This window comes from Amblyomma maculatum, chromosome 3 (assembly GCF_055883805.1).
Source record: "Amblyomma maculatum isolate TAMU_Amacu chromosome 3, ASM5588380v1, whole genome shotgun sequence".
Classification (NCBI taxonomy): Eukaryota; Metazoa; Arthropoda; class Arachnida; order Ixodida; family Ixodidae; genus Amblyomma; species Amblyomma maculatum.
Window position 1 is genome coordinate 79,600,534 of NC_139346.1, and position 15,173 is coordinate 79,615,706.

The 15,173-nt window shown below is 48.4% G+C and overlaps 1 protein-coding gene across 1 annotated transcript; it reads right to left on the reverse strand.

The window, feature by feature from the left end:
* Nucleotides 1-12,325: 12,325 nt before the first annotated feature.
* On the reverse strand, nucleotides 12,326-13,679 carry LOC146195049 (uncharacterized). The gene is made up of 3 exons (XM_084596702.1): nucleotides 13,499-13,679; nucleotides 13,213-13,375; nucleotides 12,326-12,611 (listed from the first exon to the last, which is right to left on the reverse strand). The coding sequence occupies exons 1-3, from the start codon at nucleotides 13,677-13,679 to the stop codon at nucleotides 12,326-12,328; spliced, it is 630 nt and encodes a 209-aa protein (XP_084452828.1).
* Between the last annotated feature and the right edge of the window lie 1,494 nt (nucleotides 13,680-15,173).

Genomic DNA, 15,173 nt, shown 5'->3' on the forward strand with positions numbered 1-15,173 from the left:
CGTGCGAAAGTAAATTTAGATGACATATTCTATCGTACATGACATAAATAAAGATATACCAGACGAACAGTGCTGCGTAGACCTACCGTGCACGGCTGAGCCGATAGTTGAACACCCGCTCAGAAGCTGTCTCTCTGGAGCCCGGGTATGGCCTCATGAAGTCGGTCCGAAGTGAAAAGGCTTCGTCGCCGACGAAGACATATGGCAGAGTTGTCTGGGAGCCTGGCAGCTGGTTTTATTGTGCCAGAAGATAAAATCAGTCGATATTGTCGACCATAAACCCTGACTGCTCATTGGAGGGTCAAATTTTAAAGTTAAAGCTCAGCTATTTTGGTCATCTGATGAGAAGAGAGGAGTCGCTGGAGAAAGATTTGATGTTGGGAAAGGTCGAGGGTCGCCGGAGAAGGGGTAGGCAGCGAACGCGTTGGTTAGATGGCATCCTCGAGGCACTGGAGATGAAGTTATGTGATGTTAGGAAGATAGTGAGAGACCGGGAAGCGTGGCGTGACATGGTCCATAGGGTCACGAAGAGTCGGACACGACTGAACGACTAAACTGAACTGAACCAACAATCCTGCATTTAACCTCTTGCCCATTATCGATCTTTTGAATACCACGCTATCACTGATGCGTCCCGGGGCACCGACATCAATCAGCCGAAACGAGTACCTGCTGTCGGCTGTCGCCATCAATAGTATGGAAAAAGTGCCCAGCAACACGATAGGTATAGCTTTACTGCATGCGCCTGAGCAGCGTATACAGCTGAATTATGTTTGTGCCATGAATTCGCGGACAGAGAATGTTCGGCATTTGAATACGTACCTTATAGTTGTAATAGAGGCTGCTCGTACTGGGAGGCTTTTCATTTTGTACGTGCTTGCCATCGACAGCGCCGAGGCAGTTCGGAAATTGCCAACGCTGCCAAAAGGCGGCTGCGATTTCCAGCCACTCTTTCTCTGTGGGTGCCTGAAATAGCGCATATTTGCAGTTTTGATATTAATGTGACGATATTTCGAGCGCTACTGCATCGGTACTCTGTGACAAGATGGCAGGACGCCTGTGCAAACAACTAGATTGCAGAATTTTCAAAACAACTAAATTTGATATGGCCTCATGAAGTTTTTAACGCCGGCCTTTTGTGCCTGCTATTTATATATAACATTATTTCTTGTACTTAACGTGAGTTCGGCATTAAGATATATAGCTTTCCTACCTTTAATGTGTACTTCATGGAACGTGGCTCCAGCTCCTGCCACAACACTTCACAGGTGAGACGAATATCCTCTCGGGCTAGTCCCACTCGGAACTCTTTGGCAATTTTCACTATGGCATTCTCCGAAACGAGGTATCTGAAGAGAAATGTGAGAAGTTTCAGTTAAGCGGCATCGCATTTCTCGCTGACTTTCTCCTACAAAATGAGCTCAGTACAAAAAAAGATTGGAGGCTTATCAAGGTTAAGCCCAGAGGATGCGAAGCATGTTAAGCAGCTGCCTCAGTGTGGATGGGGCTAAGTAACGGAGACGTGGTTTTAGGTTAATCGTCATAGGCATCTTGACTGCATACACGCCCGGCGCAAAGACGCTGCCGCGGTTGCGGGCACAGAGACTGACGCGACGGCGGGCGCGCGCCGCTTCATCCCTGGCGTGACGTCGCATATCACGTGACGCAGCGATGGTGGCGCCGCCGCCGCGTCGCGCGCGACGGCGCGAACCGAAGCATGGAGGCCTCCGCCGGGCGACGTCCGACGGCGCGATATGAGGCCCCATCTGCAGCCGGTGTGACGTCATCACGTGACGTCACATCATGTGATCTCACTTCAATGTCAATGGTGGCCACCACCGGGAGGCGACCTACGGCGCGATATGAGGCCCCATCTGCAGCCGGTGTGACGTCATGTCACGTGATCCCACTTCAGTGTCAATGGTGGCCACCGCCGGGCGTCGCGCGAAGGCCCGAAACTTAGGTTAATATGCTTCGCATAAAACAGAAATGACATAAGCATGCAGATAAGCCTTGTTCAGGTGAGCAGCGGGCACTGCAGCATATTGGACGCAAAATATAAACGAAATGAATAAACGGGGTTCGAAGGTTGGCGCGCTTTTTACGCTGCGAGTTCCAAACATTCTCTGGAAATGGCTAATTTTCCTTACGCGATTGAGGCGAAAAGCAAGTTGCATCATCACATGCTCCTCGAAACGAAATAAGCTAGCAGATGGGCGATCCCGTAGAATATTAGGTTTAACTTCGCCGGCCCCTCACCGCAGAGTCATTGCCAGGCGCTCTCTCCGGAGGTGATCGGCTCCCGGACGACATGTTGCTTCGTAATTCCTTCTTTGACAAGGTTGTGAAGCTTTTCAAACAAGTCAGGCGTCATGCGGTAGTACCTGAAGAAATATTCTGGGTCAATTGTTCCCGCATGACCTGCATTTACAGGAAAAGAAAAAAAAGCAGCTACTTTACAGTTCTGGCAAAATTTCAGCGATAATAAAAGGAAACTTGCCGCTGTGTAGAATTCGCTTTCAGCCTTCCTGCGGCGCGACAAAGGGCGGACCCATGTTTCTCTATTTTGAAGCTGGGCTTGCTTAATATAAGCATGCCTCTGAGGAAAAGTATCCGTCGACTCCGTTCCATTGCACGAAAGGACTAGTGCACGCAGGCCAAATGAGGACGGACAGGCAGAGCGGGCTGGACTCTTCCAAGGCGCCGCAGGGACGCAAGCAGAGGGGGCTCTTGCTTGAGAGGGCATTGTAGCTTGACCACAAAACTGCGTCGCCGTTCCAGGAAAGATGGGTGTCTGGCACTCCGAGGGCAGCGAGGCTTGGGTTTCGGGTTTCTCGCCTGAAACGGCCGAAAAGCGTGTTATCTTTCGAAGGAGCGCAGGTCCGGACATCGGGCACCGCGAATGTTTTTTTTTTTTTAGGCTAACTATACTCGGGGACACTTTTTCTTGGCAATGGGCGCAAAGGTAGGGAGGCGGGGCCTTTAAACGTGTCGCTCCGCCATGTAGTCCGCCCGCGCGGCTTTCGGCCTGCATAGACGTTGCAGATCATTTCTTTCGTTTGCTTCGACAGCCAGCGTCTCTTGAACTTGACTCGAATCCTGTCTGGTGAAAACGCTTCAAGTCGTTGCGGAGTGAACGAACCAGAACCGGAACGACCCGAACAGGCGGCAGTCGCCATCTTGTCTGCAAAGTCGGGGCGTCTCTAAAACCCGCGACAGACATCGCAGAAGAAAACCTGGCGGAGCCAAGACAAGTGTTTTAGACATAACAGCTTCATTTCGAAAAATCAGTTCTGTTATAAAAAATATACCGTAAATAACTAGCGCTAAGATTTCAATTTGTTTTTGCAGAAACTACTCATGTAACTAGGGACTATATTCAGCTGCGTAGGAAGATGGTGCGTTTTGGCTCTGTAGCTTTGGCTCCATTGCCAAGAAAAGGTGTCCCCGAGTATGGGCCTGGTGCGCTGCAGATTTGGCTGAACATGTGGCGCCGTCTGGGAGGCGCCGCTGTAAAAGGCGGCTGTCTGGAATCGCGACCGTGGGTAGCGCCGACGCTGTGTTCCGATTTCTTCTTGGTTCACCGTAAGAATAAAAAAATAAGCGCCGACTGAAACAAGGGCCTGTACTTACTTAGTCATTTCGAATCTCATATCGCACCCATTGCTTTTCGTTTCGGCTGCGCATTTCCCACTTTTCTTTTTTTTTTTTTATTTTTGTACAGCACTTGACGCTAGGTTTTTTCAAGCATGCACGAGCGATCGCTTGTATCGAGTTGTATCGAGCGCGCAGCACGCGAAAAACACACACACAAAAAAAAGCGGGTGTGTTTTTTTTTTTTTTTACTTCTGGACCCAACTCGAGCTTCTAAAAGTTGTAACAACTACTAAATTTGATGTAACCGGCGCTGGCAGGTCTTCGGACACGGCCTGTGTTGTAGAGAGCGCGGTGCATTCCTGCCCACGGGAGCTTTTTTTTTTTTTCTAACGACTTCCTAATGATAGTTTCCAGCTGTTCTCGGCGCTCGCTTTTGGGAAGCCTAGCCTGACGTAGAAGACGTAGAAGCACGACATGGAGGGCGAAGCACATTGCAGGAGTGCGCGCTTTCTGACTTGACACACGTTCATGGCTCCCCGCAAAGAGAAAACGTCCTTTTAAACAGCTCTATCTGCTGTTGTGTTTATGGGTGTCATAATAGTTATAAAAAAAAAGCAACCGTCGAGAGGCAATCGAAAACCAAGATCTTTTTTTTTTTTTTTTTTTTGCGATTTCCTTGGAAATCATACGAGAGCGATGTGTCGCATCGCTAACAGTGGTACCCGGCCTTGCAGACGCAACTGGCATCCGTGATATTGCGTGGGTTTGCCAACAACTACATAAAAAAAAAAACAATTACATATATGTGGTGAAAAGACGCCGAAAGGGCCGAATAAAACTTACCTCCAAGCTGACTTCGTAAAAGGCGGTTTTCATTTCGTTAGCGCATTTTCTGAAGACATCCGAGGGCCTTTTTGCACTGTGAAGTTCCCCGCGCACTCCACGCACATGCTGGCTTCGTACAGTTTCTGACCGCGCACCAAGCAGTTACTCTTAAATTAAGTCTCAAAATTCCCGATCACGCGAAATCCCCCGAACAGCATGCGCTGTGGAGCCTGCTCAGCCATGGCTGTTTTTCCGCGCACTGAACCGTCACCACTTATTTCGACGCATCGAGTAGAAAATAAAAACTACGGTAGAACTGCCGAGCGCCGACAAAGCACGTGCACGCAAGGCCCGACGCCTTAGGGTACATCTCCAGATACAGCCTGCTCGTCCCGTCCTGTGGAAGACGTGATTCCTTTTTTTTTTTTTTTAAGAACCTTTCTATTGACCAACGGAGCCCAGCTCTCGGCTGTTGCTTCTGGGGTGTCTAGCATGCCGTTTCCACATACACTGCCACCGAGGGGAAAAGCCAGTGCTGCGCATTGCACACTGGCTTAGTTTTTGTTTTATTTATGTCTTTACTTTCAAAGTGCCATATTGTTTGGGTTCCGAATTCCTACTTCAAAGGAAAAAAAGACCATAGAGCCACCAGCAGACGCGCTCGCGCGCCGACGATGCGCTGCGCCGAAAGCGCCGGCGGCCTTCTCCCAGATGGCATGAATGGGTAGCGGCTTTCTTCGCTTTGCTTTTGGTTTATTTTTCAACACACACACATGGTACATGTGTCAGTTATGTACGCGTGTGACACGAGGCAGGAAATGACCGACAAAAGTTTTCTTCTCACAAGGTTTCTGCCGAGAAGAGTAAACTTCGCGTTCACTCCGCCGCCTCTCTCCGACGAGCAGACATACCACATATGGGTGCGCCGGCGGGAGGTGGCGCTACTTGTTCCGGAGCAGTGGCGCCTCCATACCAGCGCACTAGGCCCATAGCCAGGGCGGCGAGCAGCTTCGCTGGTGTGTGATGTTGTGTTCTGTTTTTCATTTCTATATGACGTGTTTAATTGTAGAGAAAGTGGCGGGAAACTCGTTTATACGGTTGTGGTGTTGCAAGGGTGTTGTTATTGGCGGAAAAGTAACTTTCGGCGGGAATTGTTCGAGACCGGAATGCGCCTGTCGAAGGGCTGATTAAAGAAAAAAAAGCAAAATTGGTAATGGCAGCGAGCAGAGTTTCTATGGAAGGGACTCTTCCGGAGAACAGTGCATCGCGCGCTCGGCGCATTGTTGAGGAGAGGAGGCAGTTTTATGGCATTTTCAAGTCGCGGTCGCACAAGTTTGTTGCAGGGGGAGAGCTGGGTGAAGGTTGGCCGCCCGCTGGGACCACGTGTGAGTGTCTACGCTGAGATCGGAGGCTGTTTATGAGCTGCTAGCCTTGCCAGCGGAGCTCAGACGCCTCCCTTGTGCTATGGCTTCTGTATTTGGATTCATTCATGCCTGTGCCTGTTTTCTTGACACACATGATCCAGAAGAAAGAGAGAAAAACAGAGCTTGGGGAAGCTCGCAGCGACAGGAGCCTTGTATACATGAGCCCGACGCAAGCGGGTCGAGTAAGGGGGAGCCGGTTGTCGAGCTGAGCCAGCGCGACCCGTCCGGGTTTACATGAACACGTTTTTGTCGGGTGAAGATGGGCGCTACACCGTGCGTCGAGCAAGTGAACCAGGCACAGGCGGGAGATGAGGAAGAGGAGGATGCTTCGCTCACTCGCAAGTGTGTGCACGCGCGCTCCGACAAACTCCGAAGATCGCCTGTGGTACGTGTGGAAGATTTCCAATGACTCTCTCCGCCGCGATGTTGACCTCCATTTTATGTTTGCATCAGCTCTATTTCGTGGCTTTTTAGTGTTTTGGATGAATGCGCACAAAATGGGGCTTGCCGTGGCGCTGTACCGCCAAACTGTTCGCTTGCAACGCTTCTGAAGGCTCTAATCTCAGTGGTCTCGTTCGAGACTGAGCGCCAGTTGGTCCGACCACGAAGTCGCCGTTATGTTTGGTTAGTATTACATTTACTTGTTCCTACATAGCATAAATATCTGATATAATATAAGTGATGGGATATGGCCCCACGTTCTGAACAGTGAACTGACGCACGAATTCGATCACTGTTTTTGAAAAGCTGAAAATAAGGATAGAGAGGGGCCTATATTTCCGTTGGGCTTGTTCTGCATCATGATATTTATGTATATGAATTAATATACAGAATTTATTAAACATTCCCACAGGTCTTAGCTGCATGGCGCCGCAGGAGAAAAGGCGAAGGCTGTGTGCCAAAACCCGGTGCACAGACTGGTGGGACACCACCGTCGGCGAAAATTTCGACGATAAAGACTGGCGAGAAAACTTTAGAATGTCGCGAATGTCGCGAAGTAGCTTTTGTGAACTAGTCGCAATGCTGCTGCCGTGCATGTCACCCGATGAGAATTTTGTGAGAGCTCCGATTCCCGTCGACAAAAGGATCGCGATAGCCTTGTACAAGCTGGCAAGCTGCTGTGAATACCGGGTGGTTGGCAATCAATTCGGCATTCATAAAAGCACTGTGAAAACATTTGTGTACTTATTCTGCGTCACTGTTTCAAGGCACCTGAAAGGCAAGTACATGAAACTGCCATCGGCGCAAGAAGCTGCGGAAATACCTCAATGATTTGAACAGAAGTGCCACGTGCCGCAGTTATTTGAAGTTATGGACGGCACCCACATTCCTATTACTGCTCCGAGGAAGGGATACAGGGATTACATTAACCGCAAGCAGTGGTGAAAGATCACGGACTGTACGTTTACCTTTACCGTCAGCTTACACAATCAGTGTGCTGCAATGGAGATGTGTTCAGGTGTGTGTTACTAACAAAATGTGAGAGTTGGTAAATGTTGAAGAACATATTTCTTTTACTGTTCATAACAACCATAAAACGTACCACTACCATTATGCAGCCCTATACAGGCCTGATAAATGTTCAGATCTGTGCAAAATATTTTATTTGTATTCATTGTACTTTTCTGTGTGTGTGTGTGGGGGGGGGGGTTGGGTGCAAAAGAAATCAACAATAAGCATAGTATATATGTTAAAGGCCTCGTAGGTGGTGAAATATGCACAACCGCTCTTTCATTCGATAGAAAATATCTTGTGTTTTGCATTTGATTAATGTTTGGGCTCCACTGTGTGACTGGAGTATGTAGAAATGCACTTGTATTTCCGTATTCAGAAAGAATAGGATAATTTTAATTCACAATAAAGGTATTATTCACCAACGGTCCGCACTTCTTGCCCCCAGCAGCTGATATGTATATGCTTTCTTTGCGCATACAGGTTTCTTAACTTATCATGCCGAGCTCCCGCTTCCGCCCATGATTCAACGGCTCTCAAAATGACGGAAATTTAAAGAAGGAGTGATCACCTGCTTCCCCAGGGTGACCGACTGTTTGAAGGAAAAACATTCCGGTTCATGCTACTGGCAGACCCAGCGTACCCACACTTGCCATGGATCCTTAAGACTTACACCGGCAAACACACAAGAGAACAAGAATCATTCAATGCATACCACAGCAGTGCACGAAACTGTGTCGAACAAGCATTTGGGAGGCTAGAAGGACGCTGGCGCACTTTGCTAAAGCGCACTGATATCTCATACAAGTTTGTGCCAACAGTGGCTTTGACAGCATGTGTCCTCCACAACTTTTGCGAGGCTCGGTCGGAGTTAGGCTTGGTCGGAGGAGTACAGCGAACTGTGGTCTCGTATTGCTTCCGATTCAAACATTCGCCAGCAGCAACCTACGTGCAGGCCATATACAGAACTACTGTGCGAACTGAGAGACTGCCTAAAGGACTATTTAGTGAAACAATTTCCGCTGCGTTCAAGTTCATTTCGGTGAAGCATGAGGCTGAATCATATTTCAGTTACACAAACAGAACTTTATTAAATGTGCAACAAAATTGATATAGACTTGCGATTGCACTGAGAACTAATCACATATTGTCACAGTCTGGCACTCTCGTTCTTCGGCCGTCTGCTGTAATGAACACAAATGAAAATAGTCGATACAAAAAATTCCATGTAGCTTTCGCTGTTTTCGTGTGCATCTATTTATTTGCGGTGTTGTGTTGGGCAGATCAGTTCTGTTGCCCTGTGACGTGTTTTGTAGAATGTGTATGCTGCCTACCTGCGCTGCTCGTACGTACCTTTGTTTCTTAAACGTTGGTATCTGGCGTCCCTGTTGATATGCCGCGGGCATGTATTGTTGCTGGTGAGGAGGTGGGGTCTGGGGCTGTTGTGAAGCGGTGTGCGCATGCTGGAGCATGTATGGCACGGGGCATGTCTGCGTTTGTAGAGTGTTAAGTAAGGCTTGTTGCTGAGTGAAAAACTGCGTCATAAGAGCTTGTGCCCCTTGCAAAAGAGAATTGGTCACGCCCTCCAAAAACCCTTTCATCGTTTCTTGCTCTTCGCGAAGGAATTGTTGCTCGCGCTGAAATTGCAGCTCTTCTCACTGCTCCCGCGAGATAATATTCCTATTCATGGCTGAAAGGAGATCTTCAATTTGTCGGTCCCGTGTTGGACGGCTTCTGCATGACCGCGTTGACGGTGGCGAGCTTCCCGCTGAAAAAGCGCAATGCATTTTTGTACGACAGCGCATGTAACGAAGGGTAGCTCTCGAAATGTAGCTTTCTTTATGTTCTCGCACAAAGTTTAAAAGCAAAGCACTTTGTAACTTGTTATAGCTTTAGCACAATAATGCTTGAATACATATTACTGCATTGAGCAGGAAAACGCGTCTTAGATTTAGGTGCAAAACGCTGCTATATAGGTCTTCATTACCGTAACCAGCGTTGAAGTACTGGATCACAAATGGCTTGTGTTTGTTGTCCCACCTCATCTTTCTTTTACCCGTGTGTAAAGAAATGCTGCAAACTCGCATTCCCAATGCTATGTATACATCCAAAGGGGAGATTCAATAAATGTCTCATCCTGAAGTTGAATTCTTCGCCTGTTATCTATGTTCACAGAGCGAAATTACATATACTTACTTGCGTTAAGCTCTGAAAAGGTGTCGTTTTCCTCTTCATTTCTTTGAGTCTGTGGTGGATCATTTTCAGAGTTATCTGAAACCAGAAAATCCATTTTATTCAGTGTTAAACCGTGAGGATTTATGCATATAACATAATTTTCTCAATAATGCATGCATGTATGTTGCAGGCCTCACTAAATTAAGAAAAGAACGTTCTCGACCTATGTCAACAGAAAGAAAAAACAATGTCACGTTAAAAATAATGTTAACGTTAACACAGGGCTTGGCAGAAAAAATAAACATGAAAAAAGCATGAGCTCCCCCTCTATGCGCGCGGTACCCATGTTCCTGGCGTGATGATTGCTTTCTTTCCACTTTTTTTTTTAAAGTGTAAAACTGGAAAACATCACATGCATTTGATAAACTGAACCATCGGCGCCGATTCTATTGAAGTTGGCAATCGCACGGCGAGCCCAGCCAAAGATCCCGCCTCCTGTGCATTGTGCGCGTTTATGTATAATTGCCAGGCGGCTAATGTGGCATAATAATGGCTAGGAAGAATGTCCGCGATGCTCGAGTGACTAAAATTATGGTTTAGTAGGCTCGCGTCACCAAATTAATGGTGCTTTTCTGCATTGGTGCTACAGTGCGGATTTCATGCGTAGCATCAGAAGCCCATCGAGGTGTTTTTCCGTTGTTGGGCTGTCACACTTGGTGAAGCGGCGATTTCTGGGGCACGGACTGTGGGCCACATGATTTTCAAATGCGTCACTGATTGCGTTGAAATCTGCATAACATTTAGCACAGAACTGCTAGTCGCAACCTGCGCCAGACGTCGATGGGGAGAGTTAAGTTGCGAACGGGGTGATGCCCGTTGAAGTAATCACGATGACGTTGATGACTGTATGGACCTGGGGCGCTGCAGCTTTGGCCGAACATGTGGCGCCGTCTGGGAGGCGCCGCTGTAAAAGGCGGCTGTCTGGATCCGCAACCGTGGGTAGCACCGACGCTGTGTTCCGATTTCTTCTTGGTTCCCCGTAAGAATAAAACAATAAACGCCGACTCAAACAAGGACCTGTACTTAGTCATTTCGAATCTCATATCGCACCCATTGTTTTTCTTTTCGGCTGGGCATTTCCCAAGTTTTTTTTTTTTCTTTTTTTTTTTTTGTACCGTACATCAAGCTAGGTTTCTTTCAAGCATGCGCGAGCGATCGCTTGTTTGTATCTTGCGCGAAGCCAGCGAAAAACACACAGAAAAACGGTCGGGTTTTTATTTTTTTTTACTTCTGGACCCAACTCGAGCTCTAAAAGTTGTAACCAGCACTCGGCAGGTATTCAGACACGGTTGGTTGGTTGGTTGGTTCATAGGAAGGGAAAGGCGCAGTATCTGTCACACTTGCTCTGTGGACACCTGAACCGCGCCGTAAGGGAAGGGATGAAGGTGGGAGTGAAAGTGGATAGAGAGAAAGGGGGGCCGTAGTGGAGGGCTACGGAGTAATTTCGACCACCTGGGGATCTTTAACGTGCGCTGACATCGCACAGCACACGGACGCCACTTCGTTTCGCCTCCATCGAAACGCAGCCGCCGAGGCCGGGATTCGATCCCGGGAACTCCGGCACAGTAGTCGGGCGTCTTACCACTGCACCACCCCGGCCTGTGTTGTAGAGAGCGCGCGGAGCTTTGCTGCCCAGTGGGAGGTTTTTGTTTTTTTTAACGACTTCCTAATGATAGTTTCAAGCTGTTCTCGGCGCTCGCTTTTGGGAAGTCTAGCCTGACGTAGAAGCACGTACGACATGAAGAGCGAAGCACATTGCAGGCGTGCGCGCTTTCTGACTTGCCACGCGTTCATGGCTCCCCGCAAAGAGAAAACGTCCTTTTAAACTAACAGCTCAATCTGCTTTTGTGTTTATGGGTGTCATAATAGTTATAAAAGAAACCGTCGGGCAGCAATAGAAAATCATGTTTTTTTTGCGGTTTCCTTGGAAATCATACGAGAGCGATGTGTCGCATCGTTAACAGTGGCACCCGGCCTTGCAGATGCAACTGGCATCCGTGATATTGCGTGGGTTTTCAAACAACTACATAAAAAAAAACGAATTACATGTGTGGTGAGGAGACGCCTAAAGGGCCGAATAAAACTTACCTCCAAGCTGACGTCGTAGAAGGCGGTTTTCATTTCGGCAGCGCATTTTCTGAAGATATCCGAGGGCCCATTCTGCACTGTGAAGTTCCCCGCGCACTCCATACACGTGCTGGCTTCGCAGAGTTTCTGACCACGCACCAAGCAGTTATTCTTTAATTAAGCCTCAACATTCTCGATCGCCCGAAATCCCCCGAAAAGCACGCGCTGCGGAGCTTGCTCAGCTGTGTCTGTTTTTCCGCGCACTGCACCTTCACAAGTCACCACTCATTTCGACGCATCGAGTAGAAAATAAAACCTACGGTAGAACTGCCGAGCGCCGAAAAAGCACGTGCACGCAAGGCCCGACGCCTTAGGGTACATCCCCAGATACAGCCTGCTCGTCCCGTCCTGAGGAAGACGTGTTTTCTTTTTTCTTTTTTTAAGAGCCTTTCTGTTGACAAACGGAGCCAAACTCTCGGCTCTCGCTTCTGGGGGTCTAGCATGCCGTCTACACATACACTGCCACCGAGGGGAAAAGCCAGTGCTGCGCATTGCACACTGGCTTAGTTTTTGTTTTATTTATGTCTTTACTTTCAAAGTGACATATTGTTCGGGTTCCGAATTCCTACTTCAAAGGAAAAAACCCGGAGAGCCGCCAGCAGAAGCGCTCGCGCGCCGACGATGCGCTGCGCCCAAAGCGCCGGCGGCCTTTCTGTCTCACTTTGTCATTTTTTTTTTTCGAGCTGGCCCAAAAGTTGGTCCTCAAAGCTGTCTGTTTTTTTTTTTGCCCTTTTTTTTTTTTGCTTTTGTACGGCCTCAATGTGCCTTTCTGTTGGTGGTGTTGCCAATGGTGGCGGCGTTACTGGCAATTGTTGCTCAAGAGAAGCATCCAGGAAGCCTTCCATTGTTGTTGGTGATGGTGGGGCACTCGGCATTCTTCCAAAGATGCCCTCAGCAGTCTCGCCAAAATCACCAACAGACCGCGAAGGCGCTTCTATGCTGCATGTAGCTCTGCAGAGAAAAGGCTGACATTGTTCAAGGTAAAGCAAATGTGCGTTTGTGAAGCTAAAAAATTGATTTCGGCATATTTTATTTGCATGCATTGCTCCTTGAGAATGCTGAAAACTTCTCTGGAGCAATAATATCGTATATACAATATTGATATACAGACAAGAAAGAAAGTTACAAAAGTCGCTTGCACAATCGTAGGTGTCATGCTGCAAAAGGTCAAGTTAACATCAACGTGACAAACAATTCTGTCGAAATATTAAGTGTTCAATTTATAGTTCTGTGTAAGTACCAAAGACATATGAGAACAACAGCACTCTTAAGATTCTGTGTCTAAGAAAAAATTACGATGCGGCCAACTAAAATAAACTCATCTATCTTAAATGAATGCACGAAAAACTAATAATGACGCAAACAGGAAAATTCAAAACGCAATGCGAATCAGGATCGCTAGGCTTGCTTCTCCGCATGACAGCAATGTCGTGGTAAAGAAGCTTTACAAAATCAAAGTATGTATGATTATGGAACACAGTTATCAAAGGAGATGAAAGACTAAACAGCAAAAAATGCTTTCTGAAAACTGTAAGAAAGCACAAAAACTCACTTTCTTGGACGGCCGCCATCCCTGTAAAAGGCCATGGATTCAGCGAACTCCCACGTTCGCCGTGAAACATAGCCGCTGCCGCTCCTCTTGGTAGCCTCAATCGCCTTCAATTCGCGCGTGTATCGGTCCCTCAACCGTTTCCACAATTTGAGGCACTCTTCAACTGAAAAGAGAAAAGCAAGCCAAACCTGCCGATGGTGACTGCGTACCAGATCCGGAGAAGTATCCACACGAGCACTGCTGCTCAACTGAAGCGCACGAGGAGAGACACGAAGCGTTGACGTACCTGTCGCGAGGCCTGAGTGCAGTCGAATACGCTCCCATGCATTGTTTTTTCGGTCGACGTCACGATAATCAACTCTTTTCGTGTTGTAGACGCAGGGGTGCTGTTGCACGGCGTCCAAGAACCTCTTTATTACGGACCCGGTGAGGTCCACCATTGACATGGAGTCGTTGCAGGCGGCCATCTAGTGCTGGTAGGAAGCGACGGCGACAGAGGGCGCGCAGTGCGGACGACCTCTGACCTCGGCGCTGCTCGGCGCGGCCCGCGCGAAATGCAGACTGTTGCATTCGGCGCCGAGCGCCGTCGGGCCGCGTCGGAGGCCGCTGAACACGTCGGCGCCGAGCGCCGCTGGAGTGTAGAGGGTCGCGTTTTGGCCGACGTGACGTCGCCGTGCCGCGCGCGCTACGTCGGAGTATAATCGCGCCTTTAGAGCTTGTCGAGCGGACGTGTCCAGGCTTTGTAGGACGCGTTTGGGACAAAAAGAGAGGGAACAGTTGGCGTGCAGCGAAAGGCCGATGCGTGGCGAGGTTGAGGTCGGGCAGCAGAATGGAGCCGGCGCGGAAAGAAGCCCGCCGTAAAAGGAAAACGAAAAGAGTATCTACTGAAGGAGTGCGAGCTAAGAGGATGCGTTCCGTAGACCTTTCCATTGTTTGCAGTCCCTACGATCTTTTGAGTCACCGCCCATACGCCATCGGACCGGTTGGGAGCACCTCACGGGTGTCCCGCGGACGTTCTTGCTCTTTTAAACGAGGTTTGCGGGAGCGGCAGCATCAAACGTTTTCCAAGAGAATACTGGGGAGCGCGAGGGTGGAAGCTGGCGTGCAAGACCATTGCCTGCGGCGGACAGGCGCGCGCTATCGAGGTAGGCGGTTGCAAGTTACGTAAACGGGAGTCTGAACGCCACTTCACTGGGTATAGATGTAGACCAGAATAATTAATAAATCTGCAACAAGCTGATTTTGTATGTATTTTTGTACATAGAAAAGTACACTGAAATAAAATGCGTCGACACCTTTTACTGCAATCTTTAACTGTACACATGAACGAAAGAAATTAAGGCGAGCTTGTAGGTATACGAAAGCTGCTGCAGAAAGCACCACGTTTTTTTTTATTATTATTACCCCATACATGCGGAATTTTAATGAGCAGCCACATTTGCTAGCACTGCTCTGTGAAGCGCAGTTTTCCTCTGCGAAAAGCAACGCTTGCTATTGCTCTTGTAGGTTCCGGCAGCAATCTCCTGCCCAGCTTGGGGTACGAAAAGCTCGCGTTGATAAGACAACCGCACTAAAAATATACACCCGTCGCGGTTGTTCAGGGGCCAATTAAAAGGAAACTCAACTCAGGAGGCCACGTAACATGCACGCAGATATGCAATGAAACTACTTGCCATTTTGGGCGCTGTTGACATCGACCTGTGTGGCTTCTAAAGCGGAATCGACGCCGTGTTCGCAAGCCTGAGTAAGTGGGCGATGTCTCAACAAATCGCTCATGCTTGAGAACCACTTCCATGTAGACGGGGAAGCTCCACTCTTGTTCTGTTCTAGCAGCTCCTAAAAGTCAAGAAACACAAAATAATTACCAGGAACCTTACATACAGGACGCTTTTTTCAATACTTAAAAAAGTAAACCTTTCTTCAAGCTTTTTCCAGCATGTACGCAGCTGCTCCCATGTCAG